Here is a 21,328-nt window from a genome sequence, read left to right as displayed (position 1 = left end):
CAAGGTCACAGCAGGTTTATCTGTGCACTGTCAACACAACAAAGGATTAGGATCCCTGATACCATTAGCATGTATTACAGATCCATCCACAGAGATTAAGGTACATGGCAGGATGGTATGATGCTTTCCCGATTTGAGGCCTTTTGTCTTGTGAAAAAAAAAATCCAGCAAAAAAAATTTAAAAAATAAAATAAACTCTGATTCTCATTATTTTCACTGATACTGCAATTGCGATATGATTTGCGATAGTTGAGGGAATGATCAATAAACATTTAAATGTGTGTGTGTAAGTATTACGACCTTTGTGGGAATCTGTACAAATTTTTTTTTTTTTTAAGTCTATATAATATAATCTACAGGCAGGACATCTATACAGCATGACAATATTTAATTTAAATGGTATTTTTTTTTAACACACATTTAGCCTTTGATAAATACTGCTCCTTCCTCATATAACGATTTCCATAAAATTCAAATTCATTGTGCAGCAATAATTTCCAGCGACTTAATATGAGATATACGGACAAAAACAGATCGATACGTTTTAAAATCAGTATGCATTTTATTAAATTAAAAACATTTCTTGTAAAATGAAGGAAAAAAAGACAAACGTCACCCAAACAATGGTACCATCACGTTATAGTTCACCTTAGTGTTCACAGTATCATTAGAGCGGCTGCCTAATGTCTGCTGCTCTCACATCTCATCTCCACTTAAATCCCTGTAAATCATAATCTCTTGAATGCATACAGGAAGTCATCAAAGAAATAAAAAAAATGGCTCCTCATTCATAAGACAACATTTTCTTCAGTCAGGAGAAGTTTTGCCCCAGACAGCTACAAGAAGACCGATGGATGTGTGGTTGAAATGAAACAGTAGATAAAACAGGCTTTTTTTCTTTTTCAAATGCCCCTCATACAAAGGATTTACAAAGGACAGCAAAATCCCCAAATTCAGTTCAGACAGGACAAAAAAGGGAGTAGACGTCTCTGTATCTTTAAGACTCCAAAGCGATTGTTACATACTGGTATTTATATATACAAACAATTCTGCTTGAAAAATTGAAGGGGTTGGCACAGTCAGTGTAGAGTATTGGTGGAGGTGGTGACCAGAGATGCACATGTTCGAACAGCATATTAGTTTTATGTACAAATACAAATTAAATTGAAGAAAATCAAATTCTCCCTCATTCTAACATAACAAAAAAAAAACTAATCTTAGCTGACGTTTGATGATGATGGTACAGGCAGGTAAAGGCCAGTCTCAGTGCAAATGCTCCAGCTTGCGTAGTCGTATGGGGTTGGGAATGGCTTGCTGGTTGCGTACAGATGACGCTTCCTCCTCTGGTGAACGGAAAAGCATCCTGCCTCGGTGATTGAAAAGGTAAAAGGATGGGTGGTTCCTCAGCGTATCGAACGTTCTGGTGGGGAGAATAAGGATAAACAGAGGTTTAGTTTAAAAAATACTACACTGATGTTGTTGCTTTAAAAAGAGACCAACAGGCAGTTATGCAAATGTTGGAAACCTACTGTAATGCATGTGTCATACAGGAGTAACTCATTCATTTTATCTACCATTTTAAAACATCCCTTTAGAGCAGTGAGCAATGCATATGCTTTTGTTTTTGAGCATTGATCAGTTTTGAGTTTTTTGGCTATTTTGCCTCATCGTAGTACAATTAAAAGTTCTTTAGTGTACATTTAGTTGTTAATTTTACCAAAACTTGTCTGTTTGCATCTCCTATACACCATCTTCAAATTATTATTTTTCATCTTCTAGACGAGCACTTCCATCAACTAAACGATGTTCCATAAATGTAATTTATGTGTTTTGGGGCAATATGAATAAAACTGACTTCCTGCGTTGCCCTGCTATGCTTCATGTAGAAAAAAAAAGAAAGATGGTGTGTCTATGGTGCAAAGTTACATCTAGCCTTCATAACAAAACAAACCGATACAACAGCATTTCAGACGGATGTTCAATGTGTGTCTGTGGGAATTGATTCAGTGCATTGTTACTATAAATGCAGCCGAGGTGAACAACATGCCTTCTCCCTCGTGGCAAAAGACACAAACAACCACATTATCGAGGGAGGAGCGGGGGATGGGTAACTGCAACAAATCCTTTACTTTGCCGTCTCTCCAGGAACCTGAAGCATAGAAAGAGTGACTGACCCTCTCTCAGGACGGACACAAACTATTTAAGAAACTCTCTTTTAGGAGGAGGTTTGCGATCCGGACAGGATCAAGACTGATAATTACAAAATATTCCACTTTGTATAATTATTCTATTGTACATTTTCTAATTTATATTCTTTGACATCAGGCCTTCCCTTATGTTCTCGTTTAGTGTATGTACCATTAGAGAACATTTTATTTTATTCAATTTAACCTTTATTTAAACTCGAGAGATCAACTGAGGGGTGACCCTCATTTGCAATGTCATAAACAATATACAATGCAAATCAAATACACAACAACTGATAGAGAGAAAAAACATTGAAACATTTAGCCAGTGATGTAGAATGTTACAAAATTAGAATGTGAAGAAACATAAAACATTCCTTGTATGCAGAACATATGTGGCAATGAATGATTAAACAGAAAGACTTACTTGTTTTTCAGCTCTGAGGAAGCGTCCATGTCTCTGAACTCTCCAGCAATGTGGACGATGCCATAACAGGTCATCACAAACGATAACAAAGTCTGTAATACAATCTGCAAAAGACAAAACATACATAATAGTATAGACAACTCTTTGGGTTTGCAGAAAGAACCGAAATGTGCACATATTTCTTTTTTATTATATAATCTATTTTTGATTTACTTTTGAATATCTTGTATTAGCTTACTGTGTACACCAACAAACCAGAGCAAATGAATTGTTTGTGTACAATAATTCATTGGCAGGGAACTGATTCTGATGGTTGTTAATGGAAACAATGGAAGACTGGAAATACTTTTTATGATTCAACTCTGAATTTAATTAAGACATTTTTTCAAAAATTATATCAGAAAACAACATCAGTTACTTTGGGTCAGGGACAGTTTTGCATAAAAAATTTACTTCGTAGGTCCAGTGAAAAAGTAAGAATTTGGCGTGTCAATATTTTTATTTTTATTTTAATTCAGGTTATTCAAAATCCCTTGGCCCGATGTCTAGGCAATTCAATACTTTGAAAACAAAAATAAAGGCGAATACATTTTGATAACAATTAAGGCCGTCATTTCTTAGATACACGTATTCAATGACTTTTAAGACTTTGTATGGATCCTTAGGAACTGTTATCTGTGTGAACTTATTTGGAAATAATCCAATATTTAATTTTACTGAAAATAAAGTGCATTAGGATGAAAACATCACTTACATCAATTGGTAGCGTCTCGTCCTCCTTCTCTGTCAGTCGCATATATGATCGATCTGATGAATGGGGAAACACATTCAAATTGAAAACAATATTATACAATCATAACAATATGGCAAAGGCAGCTAATGTGTATTAATCCGTCATTAAAATGTAACACCACGCAAGTTATGACAAATGTTGGTGATATATTTTAACATTAATAGCAGGTGCATAGTTGAGTCTGTCATCCTAAATGCTAAGCTGCGTTGGGTATAGTTAGCTTAGCCGATGAACGGAAAAGGCCCGACCTGCATTTGAATCGCTTTATACGGTGATAAGGGAGCCTGCAAGAGACATATGAACATGTCGAGATATGTGTGTTTTTGTCCCGTGATTTCACTTACGCTGTGCCGCGGAGAAAGCCGCGTGAGCTAAGGCAAAGAGTCCGATGCCGACAACACCTTTCCAAAACGACGAGGCCATCTTGAACACACAGGGCGAAGAGGAACCGAGCAGCGTGTCGTAAATCAGTGTCGTGAAACGGTGTCGTAAAAAAAGGAGTGTTTCGTCGAGTTTTGCACCATTGTTTACAGTCTATGGTTTTAAACTTCTATAAAGAACCATGTATAGAATAGTTCACTGTCTTCAAATCTTATATAACATTTGCTTTATCCATGTAACATACGAATTTCCAAATATTGCTGAAATACATCTAGGCCTAGATCATAATTGCACCTTTAGTAATACTGAGCCAGAAATGATTATGCATTAGTTTTGTCACTGCCCCTGGCCTCTACATCTGTGTTTTGGGACATATTGAGAGATGTAGGCCTAAACATCACAACACATTTCATTAGGATTATAACTAAGTTTGAATGTGAAAACGAAGCTATAGATTACATCTTATAATTGTAGATGTATAAATAGTGAACTGTTATATTCAACATTTCTTCAAAAGGGTTGTATTAAGCACTTTGTGTTACATTTGATTGTAAGAAAAGTGTTATAGAAATTAAGTTTGATTGATTGATTGATTGATTGATTCATTGTAGAATATTTGATCTGATAAATTGTAGTTTTGTAAAATTGCATCAATAAAATTCTTGAAAAATGCCTTATAATGCATCCATGCATTGCTCCCATGGACCTATTATGATTGCTCCCTGCAGATAATCACATTTCCTTCAGCTCAACATAGAGATATTTTTTTGTCTTATGAGGGAACATTTTTTGGATGAATGCCATGTTTTCCTAATTAATCTTTGATTCCTTTTTGGTAAACGTTGTAGCCATAAATTATTCTTAAATCTCCAAATAAACCAAACAGTGTGTAGGCCTAAGCTTAATTCTGAAGAGGTGGATTTATTAATGTGTAGACAAAACTTTGTAAAAAATGTTTTATAAAATGGAATCGACGAAAATACATTTAAATAAATGTCTTGATGTGTTTTTAATGTTTGTGTAATTATTTATCTATTTATTTGTACAGTAGGCTATTTGTGATCATGTTTCTTTTTTAATCCTCGGTGGGGCTCTTACTTTGAAGGGATCAGCTAACTAACATCCGCCTTAGCCGCTGCCCTTTCCGGTTAGCTAACGTGTAGCATTTCATGTCACAGCACATTTAGCTTCCATTAAATATCTCTCTTTCATAATTATTTACTCAGTTTGTACTATCTTTTACCCCTCAACCAAACGCAGACATGGCAGAAGCCATTCAGAAGAAGTTGAAAGCGGAAGTAGAAAAATACACACAGATGCAGAAAGGTAGGTGCCAGTTAGCATTGCATGGTTTGTCATAACGTGCCATGTTGTCACGAGCTAATAACCATATTAGGAAATATTGTCACACCATAAATGATGTTCTGTGCATTTAAAAGTGTGTTAATGGTTTCGACAATATTGTTATTTGCCATTTCATTGTTAAAAAATAGACAGATACCGTTACTCATCAATGGCAATGCGAATGTATGTATAACTACCTTCCTCGTTTACTGAATAGGCTTAAATCGAAGCTACATTAAGTCAATACTAATAAAAAGAGAAGTTTATTAGTTGATAAACTAATAAACTCAGGCCCATTGTGTCCATAACTGTGATGGAGATGGTCATACACATCGTAGTCATGGGAGTATATGAAAATGTCATGTCACGTTTATCCTGGCCAAAATAATTCACGATATTACCCACATAATCATCAAAATATACTTACAAAAATTAAAATAGCTCTGCATAAATCATACTGCAATCACTTTACCTTACATGTTGTTAAGAATATAAAATTTGTATTGCATCACAGATAGGATACACATGTTTTGTGTTGTGTTTGTTTTCTTTTCGGTGGGGGATACACTGGGCTAGCTGCGCTTTCAGCCTGTCCACTTCTGTGCTTTAAAAGCAGCTAAAGACGTTATATATTATACAGCTCAATACCCATATATTCATATTATCTATTGTTTCACTGGTTTTGTTTATTTTAGTTTTTTTGATATGGAAGTTTTCATTTGTCTGTATGTTTTTAAAAAAATGTGAAGCACTTTCTGGCATCTGCTGCTCATGAAAGGTGCTATTATATACAAATAATCATATTATATTTAATTTATTGTTTAGATGTTAGCAAGAGCATGGGAGCCAGACAGAAGCTGGAGACGCAGCTGACAGAAAACAACATTGTCAAAGAGGTAACGAACAGCTCGCTTTCATTTATTAAAAGCTTATTTTCTCCACTGGTGTTAACGTAAAGTATTTAACATATAGTATGTCTCTATCTCTCTCCCCCCCTCTCTCTCTCCCCCCCCCCACTCCCTCCCTCTCTCTCTCTGTACAGGAGCTTGATCTGATGAGCAGCGATAACACTGTTTATAAACTCATCGGCCCAGTATTAGTGAAGCAGGACCTGGATGAGGCCAAAGCCACGGTCACGAAAAGGCTGGAGTACATCAACGGAGAAATGTGAGTCCCTAAAGCGGTGGTCTAATGTCTAGTCTAATGGTGGTCTCTGACATACTGCATTGGACAGTGTACTGGGATTCATTGGGAACCAGAACATTTGTTTATAAACAAGTCCATACATCTATAAGTCCAGTTTGGTTTTAGTTGATTTTGGTCAGTTATGCTCCTTACTTTGAGACCCTTACCCCAAGTCTACCGCCAAGCGTCTTGTGAATGTGATGTTGGCATGACGACAGTGTCGACATGTCACTGAAGCAACTGTTTATACCGGTTCCGTCAAGCTGAGGCAGAAGCCTCACTGAGCCGGTGCAGACGGCTGTATAGAGTAAAATAAAAGTGTTTGTGTTGCGTGAGATGCACAAGTAAACAACATGATTGAAAAGGTCTAGACAGGGGCTCAGTCAGTGTGCTGAGAAGGTGAACATGCTAAGGTGATGATGGATGAAAAGAGGGAAGAATTTACCTCCAGAAATCTATCACTTTTCTGGCCTGAGCCCTTTCAATTCCAACAATTTTCGCTTCTACACGTTAACGCATAACATGGTATGATCCATTAGAATGACCAACCAGTCAGGCAATATGGGCTGATCAAAGTTGGCCTTTATTCTTACCCACCCACCCTAAAGACACAGATATCTACTTCACAAATAAACATAACAATATGTTTTTTATAAAACTTATGAACTTCTTTGGTTCAAAATATATAAATGTGCAAATCATGTTCTAGTTCACCCTGAATATAGCTTCCTGTTGTTTATCATAATATGAGTGGAATAATTTGTTCCTCAAAATATCACAAGAACTTAAAATATTATGTCTAAATCTCTTCTATTTGAGTTGATTTACAATTACTCCTTCTGTTGGATAAACACATGGTCTTTTAAATTAGTATTATGATATTACACCGACTAAATTTCCACATATTTGCAGTCTTAACTTACTGCAAATTCATCAAATAAAACTGACTACTTATCAAGCTAAATGCTGTGGGTGTCTTAGGTGTGTTATGACTTTCACTCACCTGTAGAGGGCAGTGACGAGTTTGGTGGATCGATAATAATCTATTCTCCTTGACTCACTCTGCCACTGTGAAAACAGGAGCATCGAAAACAGTGTGCAAAACTATACATAGCTCATCACAAAATGATACAATCGTCCAACTAACGCAGCGCCCTTTCTCTAATTTTAAAGTACCATGGCATGGAGTGGGGGAAATGTATATGTGCTTAATTATGGTTTTCATTTAACCATAAAAATTAATCTCACATTTTTTCATCCTTTTATAATTTTTCTTCCTGTTACAGTCAAAGGTATGAGACGCTCCTAAAAGACATGGAGAAGAAATCTGACGCGCACAGAGAAGTCTTGTCCAGTTTACAGCAGGAGTATCAGAAAGCTCAAGGCATGGCCGTCGGAAAAGTCTGAACAAGAGATCCAGCTACACACACACAAACACAAACACACACACACACACATACAACAGTAGAAGGGGTTAGTCATTATATGTAAACCTATAACATAAGGCTGAGTAAATTCTGCTTGTATCTTGTCATTAATATGCAGCGTTATTATTGTGACTTTTCCTCTTGATACAAATAAACATGTTTTTCATGAAAGGTCATTAACTTCTGATTCAGTTTTGTGCCACACACACACAAACACACACACACACACACACACACACACGCTTGTATGGCTATAGGCTAATTGTGAGGACACTCATGGACATAATGCATTATCAACCCTAACCATCAAAACTAGATGCATAACCCCAAAACTAACACTTAAACTAAATCTTTCTGTTTTCACGGTGTCCAAAGGGCCTAACCTAAACCTTATTCTAACCTTAAACCTATAAGTCATGACCCTCAAACAGCCCTTTAAAGGCCTGTCCCGAAGTGATAATCCACCAAAATGTCCTCAGTTGAAAATGATTTTAATTTATCGTTTCAAAATGATGTTATGGATTGTTATCCCAGCGAACACTGTGTGTGTGTGTGTGTGTGTGTGTGTGTGTGTGTGTGTGTGTGTGTGTGTTTGTGTGTGTGTGTGTGTGTGTGTGTGTGTGTGTGTGTGTGTGTGTGTGTGTGTGTGTGTGTGTGTGTGTGTGTGTGTGTGTGTGTGTGTGTGTGTGTGTGTGTGTGTGTGTGTGTGTGTGTGTGTGTGTGTGTGTGTGTGTGTGTGTGTGTGTGTGTGTGTGTGTGTGTTCCTTACTGTTGGTACATTTGCTGTAATTGCTGGGGCAGGCTGGTGGCCACCCGAGCAGCTGTTGTCCAGTCCGTCACCCGCCCCACACCTCACTCACACCCGCAGTGTGTAGGAGGACGCAGCGGTGCAGCATTGTTCCCATGAATGAATGTGCTTTCCCCCGCCGTCTACCACCAGCAGAGGATTTAACCGACATGAATAATCTAAAACAAAGTCTTAAACAGTCTTAAGCATCAAAAACCTTCTTACTAACAAACAGCGGGATATCTAGAATCGCTTTACGTTTACAGTTGGAATACGCCTGTCTGCGTAATGATACATTGCGCCGGTCTTGGCTAAATTGTTACATCATATTTAGGCTATCGAAGAATTTGTGCAATACTTGTAGAAGACAGCATTTACACAAAGCCTATCATACGTTTTTGATACATATTTAAATGCAGGAATTCAAAAACCTATTACTAACTTAAAATTGTAAATATATTATTGAGACTTTCTTGTTCTGGGTCTGCACAGAAACCCAACAGCATGCATTGTATTTGGTTTGGGTTACAAAAATACCTAACCGCACACATGCGCAAACATAACACTTCACCACAGAAAAAACAAGTCTGCGTTCGTGCCATTGTTTGTGCTCGAGCCTGTCACCTCTGGCGCGTGGGAAGCAGCAAACCCATTAACACCCTGAGGTGCGCTGTTATTTTTTAAACGTCCAGACCGTGGCTGCATAGCTTGGCCGACACGTGGACACCGGTGCATCTACTAGGTCTGCACATTTTATGATATAAAATATATGCTCAAGGATAAAATAATCTATTAGTTCCCTTATATTTGAGCTGTGGCCACTTCGGTTTACTCACCAGAATCATTATGTGTGATTCACCACGTCTATAGGCTAACATTCATAGGGATGCAACTTTAAATGTAACTTCGAATGCCCCAAACAGCATAAACAAATAATTCAAGACTTAAGATATCTCTATATGGTTTATGAGCTAGTTTCCATCATCGTGAACTGATGACCTGTGATCATATGGTCCGTTATAATGAGGCCAAAAGGTGATTTGCGTTTATTGCGCTCGCGCTGCTGTGGTAAAAACCAACACTTTAGCCGTCAGAAACAACTGCTGACTGAGGTGTTTAGTTTCTCATGCTACGATTTTTCTAAAACTGCTCTTTGAAACTTAAGTTTAAAAGTCGAAATTCAACACAGCTTTTATGGGGACCTATGCGTTTCCGTCTTTTCTGCCCTATACATGTAGCCCAGTCATAATGTTGGATAGTCATGTTAAAAGATAAGTGTCAAATAATGAGGTAAATGCATGTGGAAAAAAAAGTAAAAACATCCGCATTGGACTCAACTTCATCTAGGCCTATTTTAATCGGACAATAACTTTTGCCACTTGACCCGTTTAATCTTCATTGAGCAGACGTCCCTTTTGGATGAAATCCCTAATCTGATTCCAACTTTAATTGATTTACTTAGTCCTGCATCTTTTCACCGAGAGGTTTAAGCTTTAAGACGCACAAAAGAGCATCCTGTCGTTCAGCGCAGCGGGACTAATACCTGCTTTGATTGGCCTAAAGGAGGGTTTCAAACAGACTTTGAAAGAATGTGCAACCACCAAAAGACAGTCATGCGATAAACTCTTCAGAAAATAATTTAAATTTAATATTTACAGTCAGTTTACGTTGTTTTAGGGGCTCACAGGACAAACATATTTGATTTAAAGTTTGCTCTAGCAGTTTGATTGTGACATGCCCCTAAATTGTATAATTTCTTTTAATTTATTTTTTTAGATATTTTTTGGGCATTTTTATGCTTTATTGATAGTGCAGAGAGACAGAGGTGAAATGGGGCAGAGAGGGGAGTGACATGCAGAGAACGACCGCGGGTGGGAATCGAACCCGGGTCTGCTGGTGGGCCCGGCCCGGGAGGGGGACGCCTTACCAACTGAGCTATCATTTTTTTTTTTTTTTTTTTTTCCATAAACGATTTTTATTGAAAATGTTCTTTTTCTTTTTAACAGACATACAAAACATTTAGAACCCCATCCACCCACACCCCAAACAATCCTTGGAAAGACAAAAAAAGGACAAAAAAAACACTAAAAACAGTTACAAAAGAGACAACTACATGCAGTGTGTAATATGACATCATCAAGAAAGTTCTATAATGCAACACTCCCCGGGCAACCCCACCCCCACAGACAACAACAGAAGTACAGTGGCCCTTAAACCTGCCTGCTCAATGTACAAAATGTAATATTAATATTTGTAATTCTTCGCTCAGGAGGATAATTCAGATAATTGGCAGAGGTGATTTTACACCAATGAGGACATATATATGAATGAGGATATTGATTTTAGCTAATAAATTACTTAAAATGTTACTCAGTGTCCCCCCAAGGACAAGAACAATTCCAAATTCCAAACAATGCACCTGAAGACATTCCAACCATGACGCCTCAAACAAGGGGGCGCATAGGCTGTGACACATGATATGGAGAAAAATATTGAGACATACTGTAAGAGATCCTTTCTAAGGGGGAAAAAACAAAACAAAAATAATAAAATTTATAAAAAACATACTTTGTAAATATTACTGTGATGTCACAGTAAAAGACATCACAGTAATATTTACAAAGTAAGTTTTTTTTAACCCTATATTTCTCTTTCTGTGATGTCACGAGAAAGAGAAATATAGGGTTAAAAAAAACACTCTTTCTGCCTTTTCTCAGGCTAGGATGAACCGATTTCATTTTTTTTTGCACATTTATACTACATAGGATCTCAGAATTCAATACACCTTCATATTCAAACCGGTGAAGTAGGCCTTTAAGTTTATTAAAATGAGAAATGAAGGGGCGCCACCTATGATCGAATTTGTACAGAGAGCCTCTGTATCATTTATTTTGACTGTCTTTAAACTTTTGTGTCACTTAGAAGTTGAAGAACTGACTCTTGTGCATTTCATTCTAGGCTGTAAATAAAGGTCTCGACTGCGGCATCCGAATCATCATCTAAATTCAACGATTAGATTTAGCCTTCAAAGGTAAAACTGTAACCACCCATCCACCCTCAATAACAAGTAGGCAATCTTCTCCAAAATGTAAATTTTAGAAGCGCATTGAAACGAGCTGCATTCACTTGCATTTCCAATAAATGGCAGATCTGTGTGGGACACTTAGCTCTCGATGGTGAACAGTTGAGAAACCCTCTAGTGCTTATTGGTATGTAAAAAAAGCGAACGACGGTGCGCATCAACAAACTGTCCACACTCTCCAGCATCCGGACACTTAAATCCTAAGCAAAAACGGAAACTTTGAATTTGGGCTTTAGCTATTTTTAATTTGATTTTCGCATTAGGTGTTCCAATTACGCGTAATCCGACTGCCATCAAAACATAATCTCTCACTACTATATGCAGTGTTTCTTGCTCTTTATGAATAAATATAAAGATTGAATTGTACACTGAAGGTCTTCCCCCATCACTAAAAGACAGCTGCTGTCTGTCTCTGACCTCTCTGTGGCTCTTCCAACAAAAACATTGTTAATTCTGCACTTGGAGAACGTGTCTGGGTTGTAAAAGGCGCGTGCAACGGGTCAGCCAAAAGGCTCTGCACCTTAAAAATATACTACCGTTTGTTTTAAAGTAACAAGTAATGGCCCGTGTCCACAGGACGAGCTTTTTGCTCTGCCTGCGTGCATGTCAAAATGGTCACTGCATCATTAATATTCTTTATACGTTAGATGTATAGCAGTACACGGGGAGATTTAACTTTAAACTGGATAAAACTGGATTTGTTTTGCACTGTGTTGGGTCAGTAAATGCTCCACACACTACTGTTCCAAAACCGGATTTTGTAGATTGGAATCAGCTCAAGTAGTCTGGGATGCTGGACAGTGTGTGAACGACCACTCTCGTTTTCCTTTTACATTTGAAAAACTGCACTTGAGATCACAGAAACCACCGGGTACTAACATCAACATCTCAATGGATAAAAATGTGTCATAACTGTTCAGGCTGGCTGGAAGTATGTGCTAACTGTCCTGTGGATGTCTCTCCCCATTCTCTCAAAAGTGCAGCTCAAGTACAAGCCATTCACACAGTAAAGAGGCCAATCGAAGGTTCTGGAGTGATCAGGAAATTGTACTTTTATTGCGAATGGGAACAGGGAATTCAACAAAGCACAAATATAAAATAGATTTCATTATGATGTCTCAAATATTTACATCTCAGATCAAGAAAAACCTGCATGGAACAAGCATCAATCCAGTGGAAGCCCAAGCAGATACGGCGATGTTACGCACGCGTAAAAGGAACACCAACATGATTTTACGCATGCATAAAAGTAACAACAAAATAACCAAGAATCCATAGCCTATTGCTACTGCAGTGTTTAAAAAAATCTGTGGACACTGCCACCTAAAAATACCACTTATTGCAGCTAAAAGAATATATACAAAATAAAAAATATATGATGCAATCCACTGGAAAGTAAATGGTGAAAAAGGTGAGACATGTAACATAGGCTATCTGTACACAAGGATCCAGACTGTACAACAAAAAAACATCTATACAGTCTGTTGGAATCCTAAATTCATATCCAAAATAAAAATCTATGTCGTCATCAGTCTGGGTCACTGAGGCCAGGGCCTCCACACAGGGTCGTTTAGGTTCATAAGGGCTGCAGAGGGAGAAAGCAGATTGCTAGAGTCACCATGGAGATCAGCAGGAGTTTGGGAAAGGTATGGATGAGGCGGGGTCCCATGACCAGCAGCCAAGTTACCGGGAGTAGCGGGCATCATAGCCCCGTGAACGTGTCCAGGAGAGGGGGAGGCAGGTGTAGAGTGGGTATGGGGCTCATTGGAGGTAACCGAAGCCTGATCTGTCTGTCTGTTGCTGGCTATGTAGTGACTGACCCTCATCAGACACGACCTCATGCCGTCTTGGTAGCTGTGCTGGCGGCCACGGGTCGGTCTCTGCGCCCTGGGCGAAACAGCCATCCGGTTCACGGCCTTATCCTCCATAAGGAAATGGACCACACTCTCCAAGATCTCTGCCTTCTCCACTTTAGGATTCTTCAGTTTCTGAATGGAGAAATAAATACAAATTTAAAATCACAGCCTACGAAATAAGATCGCCATTGGCACATTAATACATTTGATTTCGTCAGGAAATCGCCCAAAACATGTATATCAAAAGTAAATACCTCATCGTTGGTGTTGTCCAGCATCAGAAGTCGAATTGTCTCCAAGCTGTGGTTGATACGCTCCCGTCTGCGTTTCTCCATCAGAGGTTTAGAAGGCTAGGGATTTAACGTAAAACATTACAACCAAACAACACTGATAACCGACATTTAGACTAATAGTTTTCCATTAAAAAAACCCTTTATACGGTCAGAGTTCAGTGACTTACACGTCTGGATGTCCTTGGGCGAGGAGAGCCGTCTGGTGAAGATAGAGCCTTCATGGTGAAAGTTGGATGATTTGTGTCCGTGTTGTGAAACGAAAACAGCACGTTCATCAAACCCTCAGAACATTATGTTCACGTGCGCGCAGGTATAACCACGCCCCCAGGCGACACGCCCCTCTTTCATTCAGAAGTAAGCGGCCTTGACACTGAAGATTATTAAAATTTATTCAAATCCAACCCTTTTATTTTTTCTTTCAAGACAAAAGGTGTAGTCTAAAATACTGGAGTGTGCCATGTGTAACTTGTGTATACAGTTTCGTTTCTTAATCCGTTAAAGGAAAGGTCTAAATTCACCCATATCATTATATTAAAGAGTTTTACTTAGCCTACCTAAAGTTAAAAAAGTTTTTATGGAGTCAGATACAGTCGTTTCAGTCTGATGTAATCACAAACATGTATTTCGCCTAATGGATTTGTCTTAGTGCAAAACAAGAAAGATATAAGAAAAGAGCAATACTGCCAAATTAAAGAGCTATTCATTGAGAATAGAAACAAATACAATAAGAATCAAGAGTAGCAAAAACCTTTTTTTTAATGAAATAGAATAGTTTTAACAGGAATGTGTACAAGTTCACAGTATAAAAAAGTGAGAATTTGTGCAAGGTTCAAAGGGTAATTGAGATGATTTTATTTATGTGGTTTATTTTACTTTAACTCCATTTTAAAGGAGATTATAGTGCATACAATTAGGCTACCCTACATAAGAAATGTAGAAATAGTGTTTTCACTGCCAGAAGTAGCTTCTTTCCCCATGTATAGCCTACATCGACAATTAAAGTCACATTCCTGAGTTTCCCTCCCCAATCCAACTATCAATCAAATAGGATGAACTGAAGATGGAGACTAACTGGTGAGGCCATTTATTTTTGCATACTGATCTGGAACCACCCTTCACCCCCCAAACCTGATGCTGTATTGGGCCAAACTGCAGCTCATTCACACCTTGGACGTCTGCATTGTGTTTATCTACAGATGGGTGTGCTAAGGTTGGGATGTTTTGGGAATGCACAAGCCCTGTCTGCACGATCTTGTGTTGCAGCTAAACGTTTAACAATTTTGTTGAAGATCAATTTCTTAATATATATCATGTGTATCATTTCACAGAAGGCTACATAAAGTTACATTGCCATTTATTAACAGGTCTATGCATTGCACATTTCTTAACGCTGTTGCAAACTTGGAGGATTTTTTTCATTTCAGACTTTTGTGTGTGTGCAAAAAAAAAAAAAGTGTAAAAAGTTTTTGGGAGTTTTAGGGGGTTGGGGTTGTCCCTATAGCTTTCTCCGCACTGCATTTATGGTCACCCTGATCCCCTATAATAGGCTCAAGCGAGGAGATAACACTGGGATGATCGGATCAGGGGGATCCCATAGATTAACTGGCTTTTCAGAGGCAATGATACTTCCGTTTACAATCAAAGCGAGAGGGCGATTAGTATAGGCTCACTGACCACTCTGGGGTAACTATGGAAACGCTCTTTAGATATTATGTAGGTTCGAACACAGCCTGCAACTACGAGGCCTTTATTTGGCATTTACCTAGGGGGCAAAACCCCCTTTTTTTTTAAAAACAGACATGGAGCGTTGTAAAAGGTTGTTCAACAAAAATGATATCCAGGACCTTCCAGGATCCCAACCTGGGTGGACAACCTGGTCAACTAGCTGCTGGAAAGCTACAGCGGGCCGACATGGAGCAAATCAGAACCACTGTTTAAGCGAATGGGGGTGGGCTAATAGGGAATTTTTTAAACTTATAGATATCATTATGAAACTTTGCAAGTTGATTACTGACATTAAAACAACAACTTTTTGTATTACAGTATTTTCCAAAAAGTTTGAATAAATATGAAAAATCATCAATAACTTACTAATGATGCGTAAATTTGCATATCTGCAAAGCCCCAAAATCTAGATGTTGGACAAAAGCAGGGTCAATTTGTTTTTAAATTTTAAAAACAAAACAAGTGTCCAACTGCCTGAAGCTTTTCCTAATCACAGTTCAAATTTGATCAATAACCCATAGAAAATGAATTTTTTGCACTGTTTTTTCCAAGGGAATGTCTAGCCGTTTCCTAAAATACCAGCTGGAGACTCCAAAAGGACACTTTTGGTCCATGGCACATGAAATGTAACTGTGTAAAAAAAAAAAATTCTATGGGTTATTGATCAAATTTGAACTGTGATTAGGAAAGGCTTCAGGCAGTTGGACACTTGTTTTGTTTTCAAAATTTTAAAACAAATTGACTTTGTTTTCTTCCAACATCTAGATTTTGGGGCTTTGCAGATATGCAAATTTACGGATCATTAGTAAGATATTGATGATTTTTCATATTTATTTAAACATTTTGGAAAATACTGTAATACAAAAAGTTTTTGTTTTAATGTCAGTAATCAACTGGCCAAGTTTCATAATGATATCTATAAGTTCAAAAAATTGCCCATTAGCCCATCCCCATTCACCCCCATTCACTTAAACAGTGGTTCTGATTTGCTATGTCGGCCCGCTGTAGCTTTCCAGCAGCTTGTTGACAAGGTTGTCCACCCAGGTTGTGATCGTGGAAGGTCCTAGATGTCATTTTTGGTGAACAACCTTTTACAACGCTCCATGTCCATAAAATCACTTTGCCCCCTGGGTAATTCTTCTTCTTCTAGGAATATGATATTTAGAAAGAAAATAAAAAAAACTTTTATAGCTGATAACAGAGTGTGTGACTTAAGCCACGTAGACCCGCCCATTGAACGAGTCCTATTTTGTGCTCGCCTGAGCCTGTGATGGAAACTAATTAGTGGGAAGATGTGCCCATGGTGGCAGGGAAATCGACCGCGAACTCCTAATATCGTGACTCGTCGGGTGTATCGGCCACACTGCTGACAAAAGAGCGTGCAGAGAGGGAGGCAACAGCTGGTTAGACTATGTGTGTGTGTGTGTGTGTGTGTGTGTGTGTGTGTGTGTGTGTGTTTGTGTGTGTGTGTGTGTGTGTGTGTGTGTGTGTGTGTGTGTGTGTGTGTGTGTGTGTGTGTGTGTGTGTGTGTGTGTGTGTGTGTGTGAGAGAGAGAGAGACAGCGAGAGAGGGAGTGTGTGTGTGTGGAGTGCAAACATCAGGTGAAGCTGACCCGAGCCCGAGGGTCGCGCACACTTAACACTCAGGTGTAATAATCATCATCACACTTGACCACATAAACGTGAGCGGCTCCCTTTTGTCTCTCTGTCCCCCCAAGACAAGTTATTTAGTCAGTGCAATATGTTTTTATATCATTTTACGCACATAACTCCAAATGCGTAAAGGTAGATAGTATAGTTTTGTTTTCTTGTTTTATTTTGCAGTTTCGAGCTTATTAATTTGGTCACTCATTTGGCTCTTTTTCATCACTTAATGTGAAGTGGCGATATCTCACACGTCATAAAATAGTCCCTTATAGCTGCTCAATTTCTCACTTTAGTTTCTGTTCCCACGAGAATGGAACGAGGGAGAGAGCAAAAAAGACGTTCCCATGGTCTCACTTTGGAGGCGTCAACAGAAATCACACACTTCTGCGTTTAGCCTAATGAAATTAATAAATGGTGCATTACAATAAGTCTCTATTTTAGATATTTCAGAACGAGGTAACGTGTTTTAAACGTAATCAGGCAATGCTATAATGTCCTTGATTGATGGTGAAAGTATACCAGTTTGATACGTTTATATGATGATTTCATTATCCTTCAGTATTTGTTAAAAGAAAAAACAAAAAAAGGGGAAAAAATCACATAGGCCTGTAGCTTACGTTATTGATAAATGTGTTTATATTTTATTAGTTGTTGTTTAGGTTATATAGATACCCCCACTTACCTTGATACACTGTTTGTTAATTAAGTTTCGATTTATAATCCTTTGCCTCATAATAAACTTTGCATACTGTAGCTGGGAGCCTGGGACCATTTTTTGGTGAAGTGTCGTCACTCACACCTGCCAGCCAATCAGAGGCGGCACGAGCTCTACTAATAGTCGCACACGAGCCGCAAGAGCCTGCTTATCGAACTGTTGCAGCTTTGGACAGTAGGCCTACACGACAACATGACAAGGAGAATACATCAAACTATGGAGGATGGAAGGACTAGAAAAAGGGTAAGAACTTTACTTTTTTTACGTCACTTTCTACCATCCTTTAATTCTATTTACATAAATGTTACAAAGTGTTTTAAGTTTAAACTAAAGATCAATTAATGTTGGTGAATCGATAATCCTTAATTTAGGCTACTTCACACTAAATATTGATCATTCCTCAAACGCCTTTGATGAGAACAATGTTTAATTAGCTATAGATTTATTAACTAATTAACTAAAGTAATGAAGTTTAAAGTAATACAACTGCAGGCATGATCACCAAAACGTTTTCACAACCTGGCAACACAGGAGTTGTTCTGTATACAATATGGTTTATAACGGATTTATACAGAATTACTAACCATTCATTGAAGCATCATTTATAACTGATAAACTCTTAAGGATAATTGCCTACATAGAAAGTGTTCATCTTTTTTTTATCATTTATTCTTAATTTTCCCTTTTTATTTAATTTTTTACTTATATCCTTTGTTTTCCATTAAACCTTTTACCCTATCTGATTTAGCATATTTTATCTTATATTACTTTTAAACTTGTTGTCACTGCAAATGAGGGAAGTCCTTGAGTAGAAATATAGGTTAATTGATTGATTTATAGATATATGTGTATATTTATATGTGTGGATGTAACTGGTAATTTCTAAAATGTATATAATGACTATAATAAGTATAATATATTAATACATATTTGCTTCTATCTCTTTCCAGGTTCTTAAACCAGTTGTGGAGAAGAAGAGAAGAGATCGAATCAATCAAAGTCTGGCTGAGCTGAGACTACTGCTGTTGAATCACACGTCTGATCCAGTGAGTCACGTTAAGGAAATCCCCACCAGCCTTCACACGTATTTAAAGGGATCACAACCTTAAAAATGATGAAATGTATTTCTCTTCATAAATAGCGGCTGCAGAATCCTAAAATAGAAAAGGCTGAGATTCTGGACTTGGCCGTGGAACATCTTCAAAGAAACTTTAGCAACGGTAAGTAAAAAAAAACACTTTTTGTCAAAATCAGTGACTATAACACTGTAAATGTGCACGTTTCTTTACATAGCCTTTGTTTACATGCCTGTCTGTCATAGCCTAGGCTGTGTATTAACACTGGATTTGTTTCTGTGCACACACAGTCATGAGGAATGATTCACTGATTTTGATGTTGACAACAAGCATCCTCAAGCATCGCTGACTCTACTTTTAACTTGCTAAAATGTATAAACTTTTTCATCAATATACAAAACAAAATCGGTGTTCTAATCTTTACAGTCCTGTCTCATTCAGTTGTGTCAGACTCTACAAACAGCCACATGAAGACTCAAGCTCCAGTGGTCAACCTCCATCACTCAGAATCCAATATCCCCACTCACGTCACCATGGAGACTGCAGGATTCCAACAGTGTGTGTCCCAACTCAGCAGCTACATGACCAGAATAACTCCTTCACAGAGAGCCAACCTTATCGAGGGGCTTAAACATCACTCCTCGGGGAAACAGCGAACAAACAACAAATCAAAGCCAGAATTCTGCGAGAGAACTTCCGAGACCTCCACCACCAAAGGGCCCCACCACCAGCACCATCACTACAACGCAACATCTGTAGACGCAATTTGCACATCTGAGCCGAGAAGCCAAGACTCTCCCGTGTTGTCGTTTGCGTCTCTCTCGCCGTTTCCGCCACACTCCTGCTCCACACCTCACCACGACTACCTCTCTCCCCCTCCCTCCCCCTGGCTCTCTCCCTCTTTCTCCTCATACGCCTCTTCACCTCCGTTCCCGTCATTTACTTCTCACTTCTCCTTCCCCCCGAGCCTGTCACCTACATACTCTAACACCTCCTTCTTCAGTTTCTCACCCACACACTCTGGACCTCCTGGCCTCCACTACCCCCCCTTCACCACGCTCTGGTCACCCCCACACCTATCACCTAGGGAGGGGTCGCCACCAAACACTTCTACGCCCATGTGGAGGCCTTGGTTTTAAAATGGGACCGGAATAAGAAAAGACTTATAGAACAAACTGAGAACAGCTGCAGAGCCAGTGGGAGCTGACTGCATATCAGATACAGGGTTATGTATAGTGTAAATATCATTAAAAATGGTCTATATTTTGTATTTGTCTTGTAAGAATAAAACTTGTACTAGAAACTTTATCAGTCTCAGTTTGCTCTTTTATTGCTCCAATTTATTGCAGGTTTTGTCTTCACAGATATCTTAATCTAAAACTAGACACTGCATTTTAGGAAGCATGTTAAACATTACATAAAAATATTAGAATTGCTAATAAGCTCTGAGTGCAAATAACTAATTAAAATGTTGTAAAAAGTCCTCTTAAGACTGAATTTTCCAGGTTATATACTGTAGAAAGATTGCATATGTCTGCATGCATATTAGAAATTTGTGCTGTGGTAGGGCTGAATGGTTAAGTTATAGCTATTATTAACATTAACGTATTAAGATAAATCAAAACAACCTCCCTTTCATCAACAAGCAGTTTATTTCCTCTGAGCAGCTGCAGAACTGGGAACCTGTCACACGCTGGTTTCCATGGCCCTGCTGAAGGTAAAGTCCAAACAAATGCTCTTTAACGAGCCATTAGCGTCACACCTGTAGATAGTGTGTGTACAAATGACATGTTCCCTGTCAGTTCCACCAACATAATACAAATGTTATATATTATTAATCGTGCACTACTCATGCATGATTACTAGAGTAAGGCCCAATCTACATGTCTCATAATCAGCAGTGGTGCAAAGTACCTAGGTCCATACTCAAGTAAAGCAGGAAGTATACTTGTACTTACTAGTATTAACATGTTCTGCTACGTTATATTTCTACCTCACTACATTTCTGAGGCATATATTGCACTTTTTACTCCACTGTTTATTTGATAACTTAAGTTACTTTGCAGATACTGAATTGAAAAATCTATATATAAAATCAACATTTTTTTTAAATAATTTTATACTTTAGACACATTGGGGTGAAATTTGCAAGCTCCCAGCAGTGAATAAAGAAATTGCAATTAGCTCCAACCATACCACCTGCAACATTAAAGTAACAAACATGTCAATGCATAAATAATTACGATTCAGTAATATAATATGTGTTATTCTGAAATGGACAATACTGCATAAGGAGTACTCTTACATTTAAAGATGCAGTGTGTAATATTGGAGTATTTAGCAGCATCTAGTGGCCAGATTATAGATTGCAATGTTCCTCGTTTTTTGAGAATTAACAGAAGCTA

At 38.2% G+C, this 21,328-nt stretch overlaps 4 protein-coding genes across 4 annotated transcripts; 2 read left to right on the top strand and 2 right to left on the bottom strand.

Moving 5' to 3' along the window:
* Positions 1–548: 548 nt before the first annotated feature.
* mmgt1 (membrane magnesium transporter 1) lies at positions 549–3,843 on the bottom strand. Its single transcript, XM_080035732.1, has 4 exons — positions 3,751–3,843; positions 3,368–3,420; positions 2,614–2,717; positions 549–1,420 (listed from the first exon to the last, which is right to left on the bottom strand). Exons 1-4 carry the CDS (start codon positions 3,827–3,829, stop codon positions 1,264–1,266), a joined length of 393 nt encoding a protein of 130 aa, XP_079891858.1. The 5' UTR covers positions 3,830–3,843; the 3' UTR covers positions 549–1,263.
* Positions 3,844–4,924: 1,081 nt separating this feature from the next.
* Positions 4,925–7,919, top strand: pfdn6 (prefoldin subunit 6). The gene is made up of 4 exons (XM_080036193.1): positions 4,925–5,113; positions 5,957–6,027; positions 6,174–6,298; positions 7,603–7,919. Exons 1-4 carry the CDS (start codon positions 5,050–5,052, stop codon positions 7,721–7,723), a joined length of 381 nt encoding a protein of 126 aa, XP_079892319.1. The 5' UTR covers positions 4,925–5,049; the 3' UTR covers positions 7,724–7,919.
* A 4,872-nt stretch (positions 7,920–12,791) lies between these two features.
* Positions 12,792–14,019, bottom strand: her5 (hairy-related 5). The gene is made up of 3 exons (XM_080036150.1): positions 13,929–14,019; positions 13,723–13,818; positions 12,792–13,600 (listed from the first exon to the last, which is right to left on the bottom strand). Exons 1-3 carry the CDS (start codon positions 13,980–13,982, stop codon positions 13,151–13,153), a joined length of 600 nt encoding a protein of 199 aa, XP_079892276.1. The 5' UTR covers positions 13,983–14,019; the 3' UTR covers positions 12,792–13,150.
* A 4,020-nt stretch (positions 14,020–18,039) lies between these two features.
* Positions 18,040–20,062, top strand: her11 (hairy-related 11; the record flags this gene model as incomplete). The annotated part of the gene is made up of 4 exons (XM_080036105.1): positions 18,040–18,090; positions 18,798–18,893; positions 18,989–19,067; positions 19,365–20,062. 4 exons carry the CDS (start codon positions 18,040–18,042, stop codon positions 20,060–20,062), a joined length of 924 nt encoding a protein of 307 aa, XP_079892231.1.
* Between the last annotated feature and the right edge of the window lie 1,266 nt (positions 20,063–21,328).

Source organism: Ammodytes marinus (assembly GCF_949987685.1).
Source record: "Ammodytes marinus genome assembly, chromosome: 10".
NCBI lineage: Eukaryota > Metazoa > Chordata > Actinopteri > Uranoscopiformes > Ammodytidae > Ammodytes > Ammodytes marinus.
This window is presented reverse-complemented; position numbering and strand designations above follow the sequence as displayed.

Excerpts from the sequence above, each read along its gene's own strand:
- mmgt1 (XM_080035732.1), bottom strand. The coding sequence starts at position 3,829 with ATGGCCTCGTCGTTTTGGAAAGGTGTTGTCGGCATCGGACTCTTTGCC. Across the intron at positions 3,421-3,750 it reads GGCTTTCTCCGCGGCACAGC|ATCGATCATATATGCGACTG; the intron begins GTAAGTGAAATC and ends CCCATTCATCAG. Across the intron at positions 1,421-2,613 it reads TCCTCAGAGCTGAAAAACAA|AACGTTCGATACGCTGAGGA; the intron begins GTAAGTCTTTCT and ends TCTCCCCACCAG.
- her5 (XM_080036150.1), bottom strand. The coding sequence starts at position 13,982 with ATGAAGGCTCTATCTTCACCAGACGGCTCTCCTCGCCCAAGGACATCC. Across the intron at positions 13,819-13,928 it reads GCCCAAGGACATCCAGACGT|CCTTCTAAACCTCTGATGGA; the intron begins GTAAGTCACTGA and ends TTAAATCCCTAG. Across the intron at positions 13,601-13,722 it reads TGGACAACACCAACGATGAG|AAACTGAAGAATCCTAAAGT; the intron begins GTATTTACTTTT and ends TTCTCCATTCAG.
- pfdn6 (XM_080036193.1), top strand. The coding sequence starts at position 5,050 with ATGGCAGAAGCCATTCAGAAGAAGTTGAAAGCGGAAGTAGAAAAATAC. Across the intron at positions 5,114-5,956 it reads ATACACACAGATGCAGAAAG|ATGTTAGCAAGAGCATGGGA; the intron begins GTAGGTGCCAGT and ends TTTATTGTTTAG. Across the intron at positions 6,299-7,602 it reads GAGTACATCAACGGAGAAAT|TCAAAGGTATGAGACGCTCC; the intron begins GTGAGTCCCTAA and ends TTCCTGTTACAG.